This window comes from Triturus cristatus, chromosome 5_1 (genome assembly GCF_964204655.1).
Source record: "Triturus cristatus chromosome 5_1, aTriCri1.1, whole genome shotgun sequence".
Lineage (NCBI taxonomy): Eukaryota > Metazoa > Chordata > Amphibia > Caudata > Salamandridae > Triturus > Triturus cristatus.
The window spans coordinates 255208231-255228103 of NC_140587.1; the positions used below are offsets into that span (position 1 = coordinate 255208231).

At 41.0% G+C, this 19873-nt stretch overlaps 1 protein-coding gene across 2 annotated transcripts in view; it reads left to right on the forward strand.

Annotated features, from left to right (window-relative positions):
* ST3GAL1 (ST3 beta-galactoside alpha-2,3-sialyltransferase 1) overlaps positions 1-15062 on the forward strand; it is a 219334-nt gene extending 204272 nt beyond the window's left edge. For both annotated transcript variants that reach the window (XM_085604882.1, XM_085604883.1), the window contains exons 5-7: positions 332-377; positions 2655-2774; positions 9655-15062. In XM_085604882.1, the coding sequence (XP_085461008.1) occupies positions 332-377; positions 2655-2774; positions 9655-9831 (343 nt within the window). In that variant the 3' untranslated portion in view covers positions 9832-15062. The remainder of the gene's footprint in view (positions 1-331; positions 378-2654; positions 2775-9654) is intronic.
* The last annotated feature ends 4811 nt before the right edge of the window (positions 15063-19873 follow it).

Consider the following 19873-nt stretch of genomic DNA (forward strand, 5'->3'; position numbering starts at 1 on the left):
AAGGATTGTGGTTGTTGCATGAGTAGGGTTTCACACCCATGAACCAATAACCCCATTACTTACAGTGGTTCTATACATTTTAGGAGAAACAATGTACTTCTTTTAAGGTCAACTGAAGTCTACACTTCTCTACTATAAGCAGTGGAGATGTTTTATCAACAGCATGAGTCTAAATGAAATTTGGTGGTGGTAGACAGACAAATATCATAACAGTTTAAATTTGTAGTATGTATGTAATATGGGTGAAGTTGTTTTTTTATATTGGGGTAGAGCTGTTAGATGTTTGTACTGTATATAAAAAATGTAATAAGCCTTCTTTATTTTTTTACAGCACGTATGCTAGAGTTCCACGTAAAATCAACGTTAGCAAAGACAAGGTATTTCTACATGAATGTATATTGGGGAGGGATGACTATTTCTTATTACTTTCATTAAACCAATTTCTCAAACATAAGGCATCATGCCATTTTGCTTTTCTATTGGATTATTTGATTATCTTTATTAAGTATCGATTAGAACATGATTTTATTTCTAGAGACCAAACATCTCTCAAGGTACTAGAAATGCACATCTTGTTTTTTTTGTTCAGCATACCATGGGCCTCGTCGTAAATGGATTTAACCAATATGTCAGTCTTTAGGCCTGTCGGGTATTTAGCGGCCAATAGAATTTTAAAAAGTGACCCAACACTGGCTATTAGTTTTGCTGTCAGCAAATGTTTGCAAGCTGTTTGGCATAGGCGTAGTAAAATTCTAAAGGAGATAACATGTTGAGACACCTTGTATACTAATTTTTTACAATCACACTCACTGGATTATATATTTGCATATTTATAATGTTTTTAACATTTTGCTGAGGTTTTCAATCCCTTGATAATCACATTATTTGTATTCAGTTCTTCAGTTAATTTTGTATCAATCCATCATTTGGAAGAATTAAATGTGTACTCGTTGAGATTTTATAGTTACGTGGAGAGGGCAAAAATCTTAAACCGACTTGAGCATGAGCAATCGTATTTATTAACTTATTTATTTTTTAGGCATATTTTATTGTATTATTGTATGTACACATTGATGGTTCATGGTAACTGCAATAAAGTTTTCTACTACTATTACTAGATGCAGCCTCCCTACATGTTTCTTTTTAATGTCTTCCTTAACTTAAGCCTGTTTATTATACATAACCTATACAAATACGCTTTTTACAAATTCAAATGCACATTTTTTCTTATACATGTACTTTTTAAGACAGTTTTGCAAATCTCTGAATTTATTATACAAATGACATTAGATAGAAGCAAGAACATTCCATATAATAGAGATAGGTCGAAGCAGAACAAATAACAAGTGCAATTTACAAATGTTCAGAGTGTATACACTAAAAAGTGTGTTATGTGTGAAATACACTACATAACAATAGAGGACAAATACAGAATTCAGCCTACGGTACATGACCTCAATCTCATCTTCTTTGGTCTGAAGGCCACCCCTTTGACCACCGCGCCTACGGCTAAGATGCCAGAGGCCTCTTCTAACATGTAAACATTTAAGTGTTGCCCGTTCTCATCTCATCGACTCTATTCCTACCTCATTATCTATTCCTAATGATTTCAGCTGGTATAGTGTAGTGGCCAATATACAGTTATGATTGCCCTGTGCAATGTTTATGTTCAAAATGATGCGGTATCAAAAAAACCTATAAGTAATAATTTTGTCTTACTGCTGATGACGAAAGCATTTCCATGAGAAACAAAAGACCTCTAAAATAACGACTGCAAAAATAAAGACTCGAAAATGTATATCTCAGAAAATATTGGCCATAGAAAAACATCTGCCAAAAAAAACTAAAAACCAATAGAAATTACTAAACCAAGCAAACTCATTTGCTAACGAATTTGCTTGGTTACATTACTAATTTAACTTCAGAACTAGCATATTTGAGTACAAATGCTGGTGGCGGGGTAAGGGCCCATCAATGTGTGTGTTGCTAAATATTTTTGCATTGGAACCTCCATCTCTTTAGTATTTAATTTCATATAGTACTGGGAAACCTCATTTAACCAATCATCTGTTTTGTGTATTCTTTTTGAATTTTCGAACAGTTTAAAATATTTTGTTCTCTTCTGCTACAGTGGAACTGTATTTATTAATTTTTATATAACGATATTCATTATCTGCAACACCTCAACAGGGCCCATTTATTTCTCTTTTCAATCCCATTAACTTACAAAAAACACTCTGGACTGCCTATGCGTAAACCCTCTGTGTTTCAGCAGTAGTCAGCGAATGAAATCCCTTTACAAGATCATGAGAGCCGGCACCATAGAAAGTAGCATATCCAAATAAAAATCATTATCAAAGTAATTTGTATCCTTCTCCTGGACTAAACATAATAAATTACTCTCGAGACTGAAGGTCACAGGAGGTTATTAAATATGCTGTGCTACAAAAAGTTCACCCTTATTTTTAATTAGTTCATTATCCTCCACAACCTCAGAAATCACACAGTTTGGTACCACAAAACAGTTCTGCCTCCACAGTCATCATTTTAGCTATATAGACCATATCACACACAATGTCTGTGTTACTTTTAAGGTAAGGTGACTTAAAATGTAACTCTGTAATATATATTTATTTATGGCTCTTTTTTTGCAGGTATTAATCTATAATCCCGCATTCATGAACTACGTTTACTTCAACTGGATGGAAAAACATGGCCGGTATCCCTCCACTGGAATTATGTGCATAATATTTGCACTCCATGTTTGTGATCAGGTACAATTTTGTGAATTCTTCTGGCAAATTACATTAAATGTGCAGAAACAGTATGTGTAAGCAGTGATTAAAACAAAGCATAATTTGCAGTATGACCTTGTAATAAATTCACATAGTGCGCATGACAAGGAAAGCAGCGTTTAGATGGGGTGGGAAAATAGAAAGGTAGCCTCCAGAGAACACCCCGTTAGAAACAATTGCAAATCAAGGGTCATATGTACAATGAAATGGCGGAGTCCGAAGCTGTGTCAAATTTGGCAGTGCCGTGCTCCGACATTTCCAAAATACAGGGTTACACCACATCTACAACAATATGGTGCACCCCTGTGGTTCCCCTAGCACTGGCGCTAAAATTAGCTGCCTAGTTCCAACGCAGGCACCCTTGCAGCATAGTGCAAGGGTGCCTGCATTGCAGGGAATGATTGTTTATGTGCATTAAGAGCACATAAACAATCAATAATGGTGTTTGTTACTTCTATGTGGGCTGCATTCTGCAGCACACATAGATGTAGCAAATCGTTATTATTTAGTGATAGTTTATGTGTAGAAAGGGACACCAACCTGCACATAAACAATCATTCATGGTGTTTTTCTCACAGCAACACCCATTGGTCGCCCCTTTCATGCAGATACCTGTGTGAAAGGGTACCATAATACAAAGTGGCGTTACGCCACAAACAGTGTCGTATCGCCACTTTGTAAATATGGAGTAGGGCATTGCGCCACTGGAACGTCAGTAAAAGTGACATTTCTGTAGTCAATGCCTTTGTAAATATGCATCTAGCTGTGGGAACAGTTCATAGATCTGCCCTACTAGTTACTTGGCAAAAATATTGATAAGCAGTCCGATCATGCCATTTATTGAGAGAGCGACCCAGAAACGGAGACGGTGGCTGGGTGCTTGAGTGTGCAGGTGGCTCCTACAGTGCACTAATCTTAGAAAACTGGACTTGAGTTCGGAAGCAGCAAGGTGATAATGAAAAGCCTTCATGCCTGGAAGATGTGTGTTCCAAAGCTTTTGGTCCAGATCTGAGAAGCATCAATCATTGTGAACATATAGGACTTTCAATGATGCTGACAAGCTATGATCATCAACAGACAGCTCTAATTAGGAGATCTCTGTGGAATCTCTGGCACTGATCGGCTTTCACTTTCTTGAGATCCATCATAAAGATTTGTGATAACTAGAACCATGATTATTACATGAGGTTTTAGACCACCTTAGATTCTTCTTTCCATAAGCAAAAGTATTGAAGACATTTTCGTCAATTGAAAGGCTGAAGTTATATGTTTATTAAAAATTAGACGGGAAATACCGTGGTCACCAGATCAAAATTATAGTTTGAAAAAGTGACTGATCATATTGTAGAGATAATACTCTTTTCAGCCTAATGTACATGGTTTGCTGCTAGTCTGTGTGTCCCTGTAGGTCCTTTTCTAAGGCAGTTATTGTAAGACTGAATCTGATCCTTCCCTTGTAGTGGAGAGTTTGCTACATGCATTTTCCTTACTTGGTGAAGGGCAAGTTTGGTGAAACAGGGAGGGCTGTTTATTTTTTATGGTGGCACTCAACGAAGACCAATGCGTTGGCTTTGCAAAAATCAATCGTGCATGATCAGGAGGCCGTGTCTTTGCAGTGGTCTTTGCCAGTACATAGAAAAGGCTTCCTCCATCAATGAACTATCTGGAAAATCACTTGTCTTTTGTCAAACTCCTGAACACGTATTCTTTCTTTGGCTCATAGTGTCCTTACTTCTCTCCTTGCTTTGTGTTCTTTAGTGCCTGCATGCCCTATTCTTTGGAAGACATGCACTGTATAGATCTGATGTTCATTCATGCTGTTACAGCTAACATTTAGATCAATTTACTGTATGGTAAAGTGGGTGACATGCAATTTCTGTGCTGGTTTTCCAAATGTATCAAGACTTATTTCATGATCTCTGATGCACAGTTGTAATGCTCATTTTTCGCAGGAATAATCCTGACAACAGTACAAAAATCATGTTCCTTATAAAATTCCAATGTCTCTGCATGAGGCTTGTGAAACTTTAAGAACCTTCAATCGAAGACTCATTGAGTAGTACATTAAGCTCACAGCTTTTGGTTTCATATCCTTTCTCTCTGTGGAATTCCATGTATTCGTGGTGGTAAATCGCACTCACATATATTGTACATATGTAGCTGTTCACATTCTTTACCAAAAATAAAAAAGACCACGTCTAGAGGTTGGCAGTAACAGTATCGTGGAAGCTAGTGGCAGCACAAGTCAGATACATAATGTATGTAACACAATGTAACAACTGTATGTCAGGAAACCAATGAAAGAGTACAAAATGTGGGTGTTGACATAAAACGTAAAAGCAATAAATAAAGTTTGTAAAAAAAATCTATTAAAAAGAATGGAGGTTGGCGGTAACAGGACATCTGCAAACAAACAGCAGATGATCCATTCGCTTGCCTCTTGGATCCTCAGCCTCATTTCATGGTGGAGTAGGTGTGGGGATTTCGCCTGCAGAGCCACAGCTTGTTCCTCTACAGGAATCACCCTTTATGCTGCAATACACCCTGCTAACAAGGTGCCCAAAGGGCCTCCTTATTTAAGGTGGCATATTGTTTTCCTTTCACAGGATCGCCAGATGGCGCTATCGGGCAGGAGAAAATTAGCAGTGTTTCCATGCACTAAAAAAACTCTCTGCTCATCAGGGAGACTGATCATTTATTCCTCCCACACCAAAATAACAGAAAAATGCAAGCCAAAACATCATTCAAACATGGCATGATGGAAAGTCCAGTACTGGAACTTTTTCCCAAAGATACTCCCATTGTGTCAGTGGGAACATATTTGGCTCGGTGGCCAAGTAAAGATTTGATGGGCAGGTTGAGGTGGTGAAGGCACTGCCCACAGCCCAACTAAAATAGTTGTCTTTTAAATGAGGACCTGTATTTAATTGAAACAATTGTTTAATTAGAGCTAGGCACTAATCTTCAGCTGTACGTTAAAGCTTTAAAAAGGTACTATTGGCTCAGCATGAAAGAATGATAAGCAGAAGGTTTGAGATGGTAACAGACACTGGATTCCACCAATGGTTAAGAGATGCAATTGTCCAGTCATGTTTGTTGTCTTCATTGTGGGTTTATAAGCCTTGTGTTTAGGGTTCAGGCCAAGATATACTGTGACATAATTAATAATATATATGGTACATCCCTGCTCTCTTTATCCCATGGTGCGGTTGTGGAGGCCTAGCTCCAGCACAGACACCCTTGCCCAATGGTGCCTACTTTACAGTCAGGATTCAGTGGCGGCCAATACATGTAAACAGTGGTGGGGTGGGTGGAGGTGGTGCAACAGGAGCATGTGGGGGCAGGGGAGAGCCCGGTAGGGAGGGAGCATTGAGGGGGAGCACAGGTTTAAAAAAAACGTACCTGATGCTGTTTCTGCCAACTTGAACCTCAGTTCTACGATGCTTCCTGGGTCCCAGCAGCCCCTGGGCCAGCATCAGAGACTCCCTGTGTAATCCCTGTGCAGCTCTCAAGCATGAGAGCAGAGTGGGGATTGGACTGGGCAGGCTGCTCTGACACACTGCTCAGGACAGAGAGTCTCCGCTGCTTCACCAGCCCAGGCTGTCTAATACAACCGGGTTGGAGAAAGCCAAGTCTGGCGAAACCTAATTAGAGAAACCTAAGTGTGCATGTGTGTTTGGCCAGCCTGAGACAGCCGGCCAAACACACATGCACACATAGGGCCCGATTCACAGAACTAACTTAAGACAAAATCCTAAACTTACTACCATTTTCGTATTCACAGAAGGCACTTACTAATTTTGGTATTCAGAGAAGACACTTACTCACTTCGGTATTCACAGAAGTTAAGAGTCCTAACTTTAGGACTCCTAAATGCCTTCTGTGAATACCGAAAGTCTTAAAATTAGGATTTTTGTCAGTTTAGGAGTCCTAAAGTTAGGACTCCTAACTTTACTACTACTAAAGTGATAAAAATCCTAATTTTAAGGCTTTCGGTATTCACAGAAGGCATTTAGGAGTCCTAAAGTTAGGAGTCCTAACTTTACTACTACTAAATTGAGAAAAATCCTAATTTTAAGACTTTCGGTATTCACAGAAGGCATTTAGGAGTCCTAAAGTTAGGACTCTTAACTTCTGTGAATACCGAAATGAGTAAGTGCCTTCTGTGAATACCAAAATGAGTAAGTGCCTTCTGTGAATACCAAAATGGTAGTAAGTTTAGGATTTTGTCTTAAGTTAGTTCTGTGAATCGGGCCCTTACAGTGCAGGAACCAGTCATTCTCCCTCCTTTGATGGCCCCGCCCCTCCCTGCACATGCTGGCTGAGCCAACAGGTGAAAAATAAAATGATAGTAAAATATCTTTTTATTTCTCACTTGCTGGCTCTAAGCCAGTGGGGCAACACTCCTCTGCCATTGCGGAGGAGCCGCTGCTGCCAGGATTGTTTATGTGCAGGAATGGTCACCTTTCTGTGTGTGCTATTGAATGCAGCACAAGTAGAAGGTGGAAATAACGAGGAGAAAAAATATATTTCTCCTTGTTACGCCTCGCCTCGACATGCGCTGCCTAGCGTTACACCAGATTTACTCTGCCACACAAGGTGGCTCATCGTGGCATAGTAAACCTAACTTAAGGGCGTGCATTGGCTTACATCGCCTTGCATGGGGTGAGTTGATGAAAAGTTTCATCACTCCGTCCATCACCTCGTTGTGTTTGCTATGTCTGCCTCAAGTGGCCAAGGGTATGCCCAGACGTGTTATGGATGGGTACTGGATAATTTGACATTTGCAAATAACTGCTCACGGTGTAGAGGCATTGTTATGGTTGTATGCTGTAAAATGTGAAAAATTTTAATAAACAGATTTAAACAAAAAAAGGGTATGCCCATATGTGGGTCCCTTGCTCGCTGTGCCCCTGGATTCCAGCTAGCCTGGCTGATGAAACCGGTCCTAGGATGCTTCTTTTAAGACCATGTAGGACTGGCAGTTCGGGCTGGACTGTTCCCATGAGGAGCAGAGCCAAAACTGATTTGCATATGGCTTGGTCCAAACTAGGATGGCTTAGTGTGCAAAAAATAGATTAAACCCAGATCTCTTGACTGGAGGTGAGTGGTTGAAAGGTTTCAGCACTCCATCCATCATCTTATTGTGTTTGCTAGGTACACTGGTTACAGCCATCTAGAATAAAAGGAGGTCCACTAAGGTAAGAGAGGAGCGTCCTATGGCACACGCTGGCTTCAGCAAATTGCATGAGCCCTGAACTGGTTCCATCAGCAATCGAAAGAGGAGCTACTCTAAGGCATGCAGTGGATACAGGACAACGTAATATACTATCTCTAAAAAGTTGTTTGAGGAGCAGTGATGATTAACACCCAAAGTAAATTCTGAGTCTACCCAGGAGAGAAAGATGGGTAAACCACAGGCACGTACTGAGTAGGGGCAGTCTGCTAAGTCAAAAGGTTGCTATAGTGCTGAAAGGCTCACTAACAACAAAGATAATACTAGACTAACAATTGCAGGAATTCACAAGTCAAGGAGCTCTAATGTCTTGCAAGTTAGCAATGATGGAACACTTTTGGCTCCAGATGGGCTCCTTAGAGCTGTGACATAGGTGTTAGAGCAGAATGCAATGAAAGCTGATTTAGAATGTTGAGTTTGCAGTTACACGTAGAAGAACACGCACAAGAATAAAGAAGAGTAATAAGCTTTGTGTGTGGCATAGTCATCTAAGGGTACCCTGGCTGGGGAAGACGCTATGACCTAATGCACAGCTAATATACATAACGTTCACCTTTTTGTTATCGAGAGTTGGTACTGTAAGAGAAACTTCATACTGTGCTTGATAGGGCTGACCCAGGACCAAACCAAGAAGTAGCCGGTTACAGGTAGCAAACGTAAACCATAGAGAGTCCGTCCAGGAGAGACAGAGAACCCGCCCACTGTAGGCACTGGTTACAGACAGTCAGAATAAATACCCTGGTACAGGTCCTAGTGTCGATCCCACAGATAAGGAATCCCTGGATTTGAGGGAGGAACATCTGTCCTCTTTAATCAGATATAGAACTCACTGAACTTCATTTTTGATTGCAGCAACATCACTTGACCTTTAGGAAAGATTCCTGAGGTGGCACACCCGGCGAACCTGACTCTTGGGGTTTTTTAAACTTTATTTCATGTTATACATATTCAAATGGTGAAAATTCTGCCTTTGGTAGACTTTGCATCACTTGTCAGTTCTGAACCATCCTGGTGGGTTTTGAGGATTTGATCACAGCCTGAATCTGTGAATTGCACTGAGTAGTTCACAGCCCGATATCTGCGGGTGATGACTGGGTGGGTTCTAAACTGGTTGGGTGTAGCCAGTGGACCGGTGAGTTACTTAAATGCTAACTGGGTTATTTGATTGCGCATTGCGGATGATATTGTGGGTGAGTCAATTCATAGAAGAAGAACTGTGTGATGCTCTGGTGCCTTGATCTCTCTATGCTGCTTAATCCGGACTGTGTTGTGTAGATGTTATGCATTTTGTTTGCTGTGTAGCTTCAGAACCTTTGCCGGCTACCAATAGGCTCTTCGAGAATCACACATGTTTGTTTCCTTAGTATAAAAGCATTTGGCATGCTCTGTGCTTCAGGTGAGGAGGTGATCTGGGCACGGGGCACGATTGTCGAGAAACACATAATTCTATATTATTAAATTGTATTGACAGTGTTTGGATTGGGTACAATGCCCTGATGTTGGTGAATTTCACCTGGAACAGCAAGCTGTACTTAAAACTGGCAGACCATAATGTTGCTTACACAAGGCTCTCTTTTGATGCAATTTCTCTTAATATTTGCTTTCGCCTTCTTTTAACCCCAGGTGGACGTGTATGGCTTTGGGGCAGACAGCAACGGAAACTGGGACCACTACTATGAAAAGAAAAGTACTGGAAAAAGCGCTTTTCGAAAAACAGGTGTGCATGATGGGGATTTTCAGGCGAACGTGACAGAAAGTCTGAGATCGATCAACAAAATACAGTTCTTCTCGGGCAGATGACAGGAGGACATTGTGGACTAAAGCGTTTTGTCTTTAGAGAACATTGATAGCTGGGATATCAGAACCACCTCTGAACGAAAACTATAGTGGTAAGATGAAGACTTTCAGAAGGGAAAAATGCAGTCGGAGAATTATTTTATTCAACTCTCTGTTTCAGGAAATGGACACAAATTGTGTGAAAAAACTGCGTGTTGAATGTTGGCTGATTCATAGAAATTAGCCACTTGGCTACAAACATGACTCTTTCAATCTCTTTCAGAAGCAATAAGACAGAACAGCAGCAGTGTTACACAGAGTGTTGTGTTTTGCTGTTTGCTGCTCCTCATGGATGCTGTTATCTACATTGCAAAAGCAAGCAAGGAGTCCACAGAATTTGAGATGGATCTGCACAGGATTCAAATGTAAGAAAATCTGGAGTATCACAGATGATCTGTGCACAGAATGTTTCCCAACACCCCTCGGTATTCACAAATAGGGGTTCCTCGAAGAATGGCAAGATTCATGTGCTGTACACAACATGCTTACTGCTAGCAAAGCCAAAAAAAATGTAGCAGACTGTGGTTGCAGCTTTAATCATGGCAGATATTTGATGGATTACCTCGCAATAGTTTACATTAGATTTCTACGTTTTGTGGGCAGGTAACCATCTGATAGCCCTTGTCATGTGTTCTCTTGATCCATAGCTTGCAATTGTAGTCTATTGTGGTCCATGGAGATGAGGGAGGTACTATATATATGCAGCGCTCAAGGTGGAGGGTCCAGAACCCATTGTGAATGGAACAAGGAAATGAGCTCTTGCAAAGCTGCATGAAAAATTGAGTCTGGAGGCCATGTGTCCAGCTAGGACTAGACTTCAAATGTGAAATGCTACTCTATACACTACCACGGCAGGTGTAGCTAGCGTATGCCAGTTCTAAAAACTGAAATCCGCTTATCCAATAAGGCTGTATTCACGTGTGTCACAGAAGTTTTGATTGACTGGTCATAGTATCTTACATTTTGACTTCACCATTTGGGTTGCTTACCATACTTGTGCCTACTGTGGGACGAGAGCACGGCCGGGTCACAAATCTTGTGAAAACCACTTGTGCTGCTCCCAAGATTTCATATGAAGTGTCATTAGCCTACAGCGCCTTTTCCAAATGTATTTATTTGTATTTATTTTTTTTGTGTATAGTTTGCTATCAAACGCGCGGGACACAGGGAGCATCTATGTGATTGGAGCAGGGGTAATTGAGACTGATCAACTTATCAGAACCACATGCTTGACAGAAAAGATAGGTCTTCAAGCATTTGTTCTACTTCCTGAAGTCCACCTACAGGCACAGGGACAGTGGGGATGATTTGCGAGGAGCTGAGGCTTGTGATAGCAGGCACCTCTCAATGAAGTCTATATTGCCACTCGTGCAGCAAGCGATGGGTCTAGGACATGGCCTCTTGCTCCTAAACAAGTGCTTTCAACAGGTACTCTACTGTACACAGCTTTGTGTACAGTTCGGAGGGATCGGTCAACCATCTGCTTGATCAAAATCAGGTAGAGGAATGAAGACCTCACATGTTCAGGTCATCCTAGATGGAAGATGATGTGGGCGGGTACACTTAAGGTTCTTAGGAGCTTTCCCAACTTCTGTTCAGGAGATCAACATAAACTCTACAGTAGTAGTCAATGCATGAGGGGCGTCATTTCCAGGACATGGATGCTTCGATGACGGGTGTCTGTAGCATGATTATTTGACAGTAGCAGCAAACACAAGCTTGTTCTCGTTGTTATTTCAAAAAATTAATATTTTTATCCTAAACTGTACAGGAAACTTACTCATAGCCCAGTGCTGTGAAAACTAAATTGGAATATTCTTCGGTACAAAACAAACCACAACGGTGGAGGGAGTTGTACTGTTAGCGAACATTGAATTACGTGATATGTTCCATTTGTACCAATTCAGTTCTTGATTTATGCCAGATTAGAACGTGGGTAAGTGACGGCTAGGATAAACAGAGGTCTATCACTTGCCTCTGATGGAGAACTAGTAAACCTCAATGTTGTCTTGGTTCTTTTAAGGTTGTTAAGCCCATTATCATTGACTGTCCATGATCATTTAATTTCTATGTGTGAATCAGATGTCTTTGCCATTCCATTCTTTACCAAATATTTGTTGTCTCATCACAGTGTGAAAGAGTGTGGGCTTCCAAACTACACATAAATTACACATTCTGCAAATTGTGTTTTTCTGAATTGGAAACATTGTTGTTAAAATGGGCCCTGTTGTGCCAATTCATTTGCAATATGCATTCGACTTTTGTGTCGCATTGCATTGTCTCTTTAAAGTGTTAGGTTATGAATTGTTTCTGAGGTCAGAGTGCCATTTCGAGCACACTACAATAATTTGAAGTAGCTTTGTCAAGCACAGTTTATGCTCCACCTGTTTCCTCCTAGTTATAAAACCCAAAGAGGTGGGTATTATTTAAAACAGCCTTAAAAACGTCCCATTTGCCAAGGTGCCCTGTTTCTTGTCAATCGATTACAAATATAGTTGCGAAGATTACAGAATTGTTCCCTTACAAGAGAGCAATTATTCTGAGTAAACAACTTCCCTGCTTGATTCACAAACAAAAGCTGAAATTTGCCATTATAGAATATCTCCTATGATTAGGCCACATTTCTGACTTTTCTGGCTTTCACACAGGCGCCCAGGACTACTCATTGAAGTGTACAATATTCATAGACTTGCTTGTGTATACTACAATGTGTAAAATGTACACATGCAGAGTTTCAGTAACTGAAAGTTTCTTCTTTCGTAAATCTGACACTAAATAGTTCTCCTCGATGACAAATAGCTTTTCCTCCATCCAGATCAAGTACAAGAATGTTCCCTCCCAAAATCTACCCTGGAAATGTGCTTTTTTGCCCCCTTTATACGAGTAGATTTGCCGAAGCTCGCGGGGCAGGAAAAGTACCTCCAAAGGGAATGTGAGTACATATATGATTGTCGGTCTTCACCTACCCTTCATGCAAACAACATTTCGGAATAGAGCCCACAGTAAGGTACCCACAGTCCGAAATCACTTTAGTGAAAAATGTATTCAATGATATTTTGATTCATTCATTGTACTCAGTGTGTTTGGTAGTACAATTGTACATTTCAGATTCTAGGATGATGTGGACCTTACCAAAACAATGCATTTTTGTGTTTTCATTGTAGAAATAAAACAAGCTGCGTTACTAATTTTCATAAACATAGTCCGGTATGGATATGACGCCTGACTCATGGAGCACTATGCCTAACGCCCACTTCAAAAGTGGGCACCAGTGCCCACAACAGGACTTGATGCTCTTGTTAGTTGTTACAGATAAGTCATTTTCTGCATCTCAACCTGGCCTTTAAGTAATGTAGAGCAGGCCCCCTATATCTAAGCAGATACACTAATTTCTCCAAACAGACTGGGTAGATTTGTGCTGCTGATCTGTGTTAAGATATTGTACAGCCTCCATTCGGGGTTATCAAGTCAAGATTAAAACCATAGTGGCCTTTCCAGTCAATACATTTCTTTGAGAGCAAGGATTAAAGCATTTTATTTTTTATTTAAAATGCTGTTGCTTTTGGTGCATTTCCATGTGTTTTCAGAGACTATTTTGTTTGGTTGTTTACACGTGCCTTTCTATGTATTTGTGAAAAAAATGTATAGATTTTATAACAAGAAAAACTTTAATCTGTTTGGTAAAAGACAAAAAAATCGATAATAAATTTGCAGCATTACGTTTTGTGCACACACAATATTTTATCAAAGAGCCACTTATATTGAAGTGAGAACTTGACGCATGCAGTGCGGACTGTTTTGGCTGTGAAGTTTGTGGTGGAATTTGGATGGCACACACTGGTGAAATTAAGTTATAGCCTGGGGTCAAGATGACAGGTTATGAGATTTAGGTTACGGCATTGTTGTCAGTTTCCAGTTCTCTCAAATCAGTGTCCAGATATTTATTACGGTTACCTTGATCATTAGATACTACATACCAAGGTACCCAGCATCTTACATATTTACACAATTATACAGATAATTTGCACTTGATTCAAGTGAGCGATTTTTTTGGCTCAATTTATTACAGAGGATTTATTAGCATATCAATAGAAATTTGCTGAATTTGTTCTTCTTTCGTGGTGGAGTTAAAAACCATAAACCAGATTTACAAAAGGTTTTTGTCTGGTTTTCTATCATCTTAACAAGAAAATACAGCCGTAAGACTGTCTTAAGACCAGAAGACCCCTGAAAAACCATGACCCTCTTTCCTAGCTAGGGAGAGTCTTGCACATTGTGCGTCCCAAAGCTCTCAGTTAAATATCTTGGTTGAAGCTTTTGTCCCAGTGTTCGCTGTAGCTGACCTCAGCTGGCACCGAGGTAAGGCAGAGGAATGAAAATGAGTTATTAAAGGTCATAAAGGGAAGGAATGGAGAAGAAAGATAAACAGGCATTCAGATAAACCCACATGAAGGAGATTCTAGGCAGCAGCCATAGGGAGCCTCCAGGAGAGGGCGCCAGATTGCAGCCATAGGCATCAAATCTGGAATTAGTGCTGCAAAAAGGGAGAGCAAAAAGGAAAAAGCCTCCAAAAATGCTTATGCCACAGCGGCATACCAGGGCTGAAAATACTTGGAAGGCAGTTCTGGAGATTAATTATAGTGAGGCGAAACAATGTATTTCACGATTTCCTTATTTTCACCTGTTGTCACCCTTGTTTCGAACCAGGACTTCTGATCTTTCCGTTTTCTTGAAGGGGAAGTAGTAAATTCAAAATACCAATTTTCATGCTTCTTTTATTAGCCATCTCCCCTGAAGAAGATGCACAATAAATTCCCCTAACCCCCCCTTTCTAAAAATAATAAAAAAAAATGAAATTGTGATATAAATGCCAACAAAAATATTGCTGTAAGCACTTTTAATCAAGGTGCTGAGGGACAAAATATGAAATCAACAATCACTTGTTATTGTAATGTATGCAGTAAGCTTATTTCTTCATTTTTCTTTGTGTTAAACTTACATTGCAGAATCAATGGGTATATTTTCGCAAGGTTTTCACTGTTTTGCACTGTACTATGTATGTCACAGTTTTAATTACAGAGGATTCATAACTTTGGAAGGAGATTTCTATTTTATTTTGTATTTATAGTGTTCGACATCTGTGGTAACAAAAAGATTATTTCCTTAAAAAAATAAATGTATCTACTAAAAAGTTATATGCATTGGCGTTTGATTTATATTTTTTCTGACATGCAAGACAGTGACAGTTTTCTTTCAGATGTGACTCTGTAACTAGGAATTGATAGATTCAGGGTATGCAAAGATTTTTATTACTTAGAGCACATGCAGATTTTGGCATTTACAAACATTCCCACATATTTTCCGGAAAAATGTCGAGGCACAGGTGTACTTCTGGGAGTATTATTGACTAATCGGCTAAACAACTGGAGCCTGCCAGCACTTTGATACCCTCACTTGTGACAAGTAGCGCTCTATAAATCTACTGATTGATAGATTGACTATTGCTAAGGGTTTCTATTTCCCATGTACACAGCTTTTCCTAGTGGAGATGTCTGCACAGGGGCAATGCAGCCCCGTGTGCACATCAGTGACGGCCCGTGTAGGGCGTTTTACCGGGGCGGTGACGTGGCGCAGAGGAGGGGCAGGGTGGGGGATTGCAAAATGCGGCAAACGGCCGATTTCAGGTAAGTTACGAAAAAAATTAATAAAAATATTTTTTTTCGTAACTTACCTGTACTTGGCCGTAAGCCGCATTTTGCAACCCCCCACCCTGCCCCTCCTCTGCACCACGTCACCGCCCCGGTAAAACGCCCTACACGGGCCGTCACTGGTGCACATGCAGATATTTCTTTTTTTCCACAGAGGAAATTATTTTTTACTATAGAGTAAGCCCTTCCCCAACACCCCAGCATATGTGGTGGTGATCCTCTCCCGAAAGGGCCCTCGAGGTGGAGAAAAAGAAAATACACCTGGAGGCAGAAATGGCGGCACTTCTTCTATGAAAGAAGTTCAACAAGGAGCTGAAGGAATTCAGAATCCAGACGAAACCCTCCACTACCACAGAGTCCGGCGAAGAGGAGGATACCTTCGAAGCAATGCTCACACCTCCACTGGCCCACCTCCAGAGAGATAAAGTAAAGAATGGACATGGTGGGGATAAAGATAGAGAAACAGGCAGCAACACAATGGCGCATTGCAAACTCTAATGCCCTCCTCAATAGGTATGGTCACTTAAAATGGGACGACATAGAATAACTGATAACAAGCTCCCTGAAGAGGATAAGAACAGAGAAAAATCCATCATAGAGGAGGGAAGAAACATAGCAAACACCTGCCTGAAATCAGCTCTAGACGCAGTTGATACAGCCAGCAGACAAATGTGCATAGGTACAACATTGAGAAGGCACGCCTGACTCAGAATTTCAGGCTTCAAGCAAGAAGTTTAAACCTCCATAATTAAAAAACCCTCCACAGGAGACACCCTGTTCAGAAGTGAGGTCGATGAATCCCTAGAACAAATAAAGAAGGGCAGTGAGACTGCCAGGTTCATTGGAGCCCTGCAGCAGAAGCGCACCTTCAAAAGAGGAGGTTTTAACCTCAGAAGACCCAGATGAAGGGGGGTCTTCTCAACAGGCCACCACCCACTTAAAACACAGGGCAGCAGACAGCAAACAGACCAGCATTCGAAATACCAGGCCTGGCAGCAGCAACCAAGTCAGTCCTTTTATGGCAGAGGAAGAGCCAGAGGACAACTCTCAAGAGGGGGAGGAGCAAACTCAGTGACTTGCCCACAAGGGAAGACCCCCCCACACAACTCCAGTGGGAGGCAGAATAGCGCATCACCTACTTCAATGGGAAAACATCACCACAGACACTTGGATTTTAAATGTGGTATGCCACAGCTATTATATAGAACTAACAAACCCCTACCAAATTCACCAAGGAAGAAGAGGTTCCGAAGAACAGAATTCTTAAAATTAAGACAGAAAATAAATGAACTTCTACAAAAATATGCACTAGAGAGGGTACCAAAGAGAGAACACAGCAAAGGAAACTACTCACTTTACTTCTTGGTACCAAAACAAGATCTCACGCTAAGACCTATCTTAGATTCATGAACACATTCATTTGCACACAGCATTTCAAGATGTGAACACTACAGGAAGTAATCGCACAGCTATAAAAAGGTAATTTCATGGCAACAATAGATCTTAAGGACGCCTATCTGCACATCCTCATGAACCAAGCACACAAGAGATACCTCAGGTTCACCCATGTGAACACTCTTTACCAATTCAAGGTCTTGGCCTTCGGAATAAAATCAACACCAAGAGTCTTCACAAAGTGCCTAGAAGCTGTAGCAGCATCCTTAAGTAGGAGAGGTATCCCCGTCTATCGATACTTAGATGACTGGCTGATGAAGGTAAATTCAAAGCAAAGATATTACACACACGTTCATCAGGTGATCACAACGTTGCAAGAATAGGGTTTTTCGATAAACCACAAAAAGTCATCAACAAAACTGGAGCAAGAAAAATCCTTCCTAGGAGCAAGATTAAAGACCAAGGTTGCACTGGCATGCCGACCCAATACAATAAATACAAGGTATCAAACAGCAAACTCACCTCTATCAGAAGGGTCAGTCTCTGACAGACAGAACAGTCATGAAACTAATGGGCCTGACAGCATCATGCATTCCCCTCATCACCCATGCACATCTCCACATGCGCGCTCTACATGAGTGGCAATGCAACAGTTGGTCACAAACCACAGGGAGTTGGGAGGATCTAGTGGATGTAACAGAAAAGGTTCAAACAAAGATACAATGGTGGGCATCCTAGAACATAACACTAGGCAGACCTTTCAAATCACTGACTCCCTCAGTGACCATCACAACAGATGTGCCCCACAAGGGTAGGGGAGCACCTTCAGGAAACTCGAGAGTACAGGGTCAGTGGAACGATGCAGACTCCATAAAGCCCATCAAATTCCTAGAGATGAAGACGGTGTTCCTGGCACTAAAGGCATTCCAAGCCTACATTGGGGGGGAAGACAGTATTGATCCAGACGGACAATACCACAACAATGTTTTACCTCAACAAACAGGAGAGGAATCATTTACCCTAAGGAAGCTAGCTCAGGAAATATGAAATGGGCCAATTCAAGGAGAATCAGTCTACAGACAATGCACCTGCCAGGGAAGGACTACACCAAAGTGGATCAACTCACCCTAGAGAACAGCAGCTCACATGAATAGGAGATAGAGCAAAGGAGCCTGCAACAGGTTTTCAAACTCTGGGGGACACCAGAAATAGACCTATTCCCAACAATGGAGAACACAAAATGCTAATTCTTCGTCTCCAGGTTTCAACACTACCTATCAATAGGAAATGCCCTGTCGCTAAACTGGTCAGGGACAATTGCATACGATTTTCCTCTGATTCCTCTGCTACAAAAGGTACTGGAAAAAGCCAGACAACCAAGAACAAATCTAATTCTTATAGCTCCTCAATGGACAAGACAAACCTGGTACTCAAGCCTATTCAAACTGTCCAGAGGACAGAGGATCAAATTCAAGGCAGAGAAGGATCGTCTCACAACGCAAAGGGGTAAAAACTTTCACCCAGAACCAGCAACCCTCAGACTAGCAGCCTGGCACCGTAATACATAGAGTTTGAACATTTAAACTTACAGCAAAGAACAATGGAGATATTAAAGGAGGCAAGAAAACAAACCCAAGACAATGCTATACAGCCAAATTGAAACGGTACACCATGCGGCCCAAGTAATGAGATCAATTCAAGCATTCCATTTATAACATTTGTATACTGTAGTGTGATACCGTAAGTGAGATGGGATGCGTAGATGTGGATTCCGTGCACACTGTGCCACTGCAGCCAACCTACAACTGACTGATGCACCCTAAAAAGGTTAAAACCAGTCTTGTGTTGCTGTGTTTTTTTTTCAGGGAGGACATGGCCTGGCAGTTTGGGCTGGACTGTTCCCATTAGAGCAGGGTTAAGACAGATTTGAAAATATCCAAGATCATATGGCATGGTGTGCAAAATAGTGATGGCCTGGGATGGTACCCCAGTAAATACCAGTGGCAGTGATTAATTTAAGAATCCCATCCATCACTTTTTGTTTACTTGTTTGTATACTTCTGAATATGCTGAATGTAAAGTTTAAGATTGTGTAATCTCCTTAGATCCCTCAGCCACCAGTCCTGGTGCAGCTCTTGCCAAACACAGTGCAGTTCCCGTTAACCCTGCGCAACTTTCCACCAGTCCTGTTGCAGTTTTTTAGGTCGAGCATCATTGCACACGTACTGTCTGCAGTACTGTCTGCGAGACCTGCTGTAATCACCCCACAGGAGTGCAATTACAGCTGCTGCTTTCCTTCTGCTGACAACTCTATCGCTGCTCCTTATTGGCCGTTGCTCCAGATACATCACTTCTGTTTTTAAACCAGGAGCACCGGCCAATTACAGTTTTCTTACACCGTAGGTCATTTATGGACTATTTTTTTCTTTCTTGCAAGCACCTAATTTGTATTTTTTATTTATTTTATTTAGTAGCGGCTTCTTCCTGTTTTCATTCCGCTCTGATTCAGGTTATACGCCCTCTCCCTTACCTCCGAGCGCAGACAGCCCCTGCAGTAGTTGTTTTTTGGCCCACCCATATCATTTTTTGTTAATTTTAGCCCTCGCGCCATGCCATGCTTTCACTTCGATAAAGGCGGTAGGCGGCTCTAATGCACACCGCATTTTTCACCCTCTTTCAGTTTGGTAATTTTTTGGTATTTTTGCGCTATGCTGCACTTTCAGTTTAATTAAGGCGCCACGAAAAGCTAACAGCCGTAAAAATTCTGTGGAATATACAAATATTTCTCGTGTTCAAAATATTTTATTGACTTTTGTTCAAATACAACTAAAAAGATAGACAGCACATAAAATATTATGATTAAGCAATAATACCTAAATAACATTATATATCGTAAGCAAAAT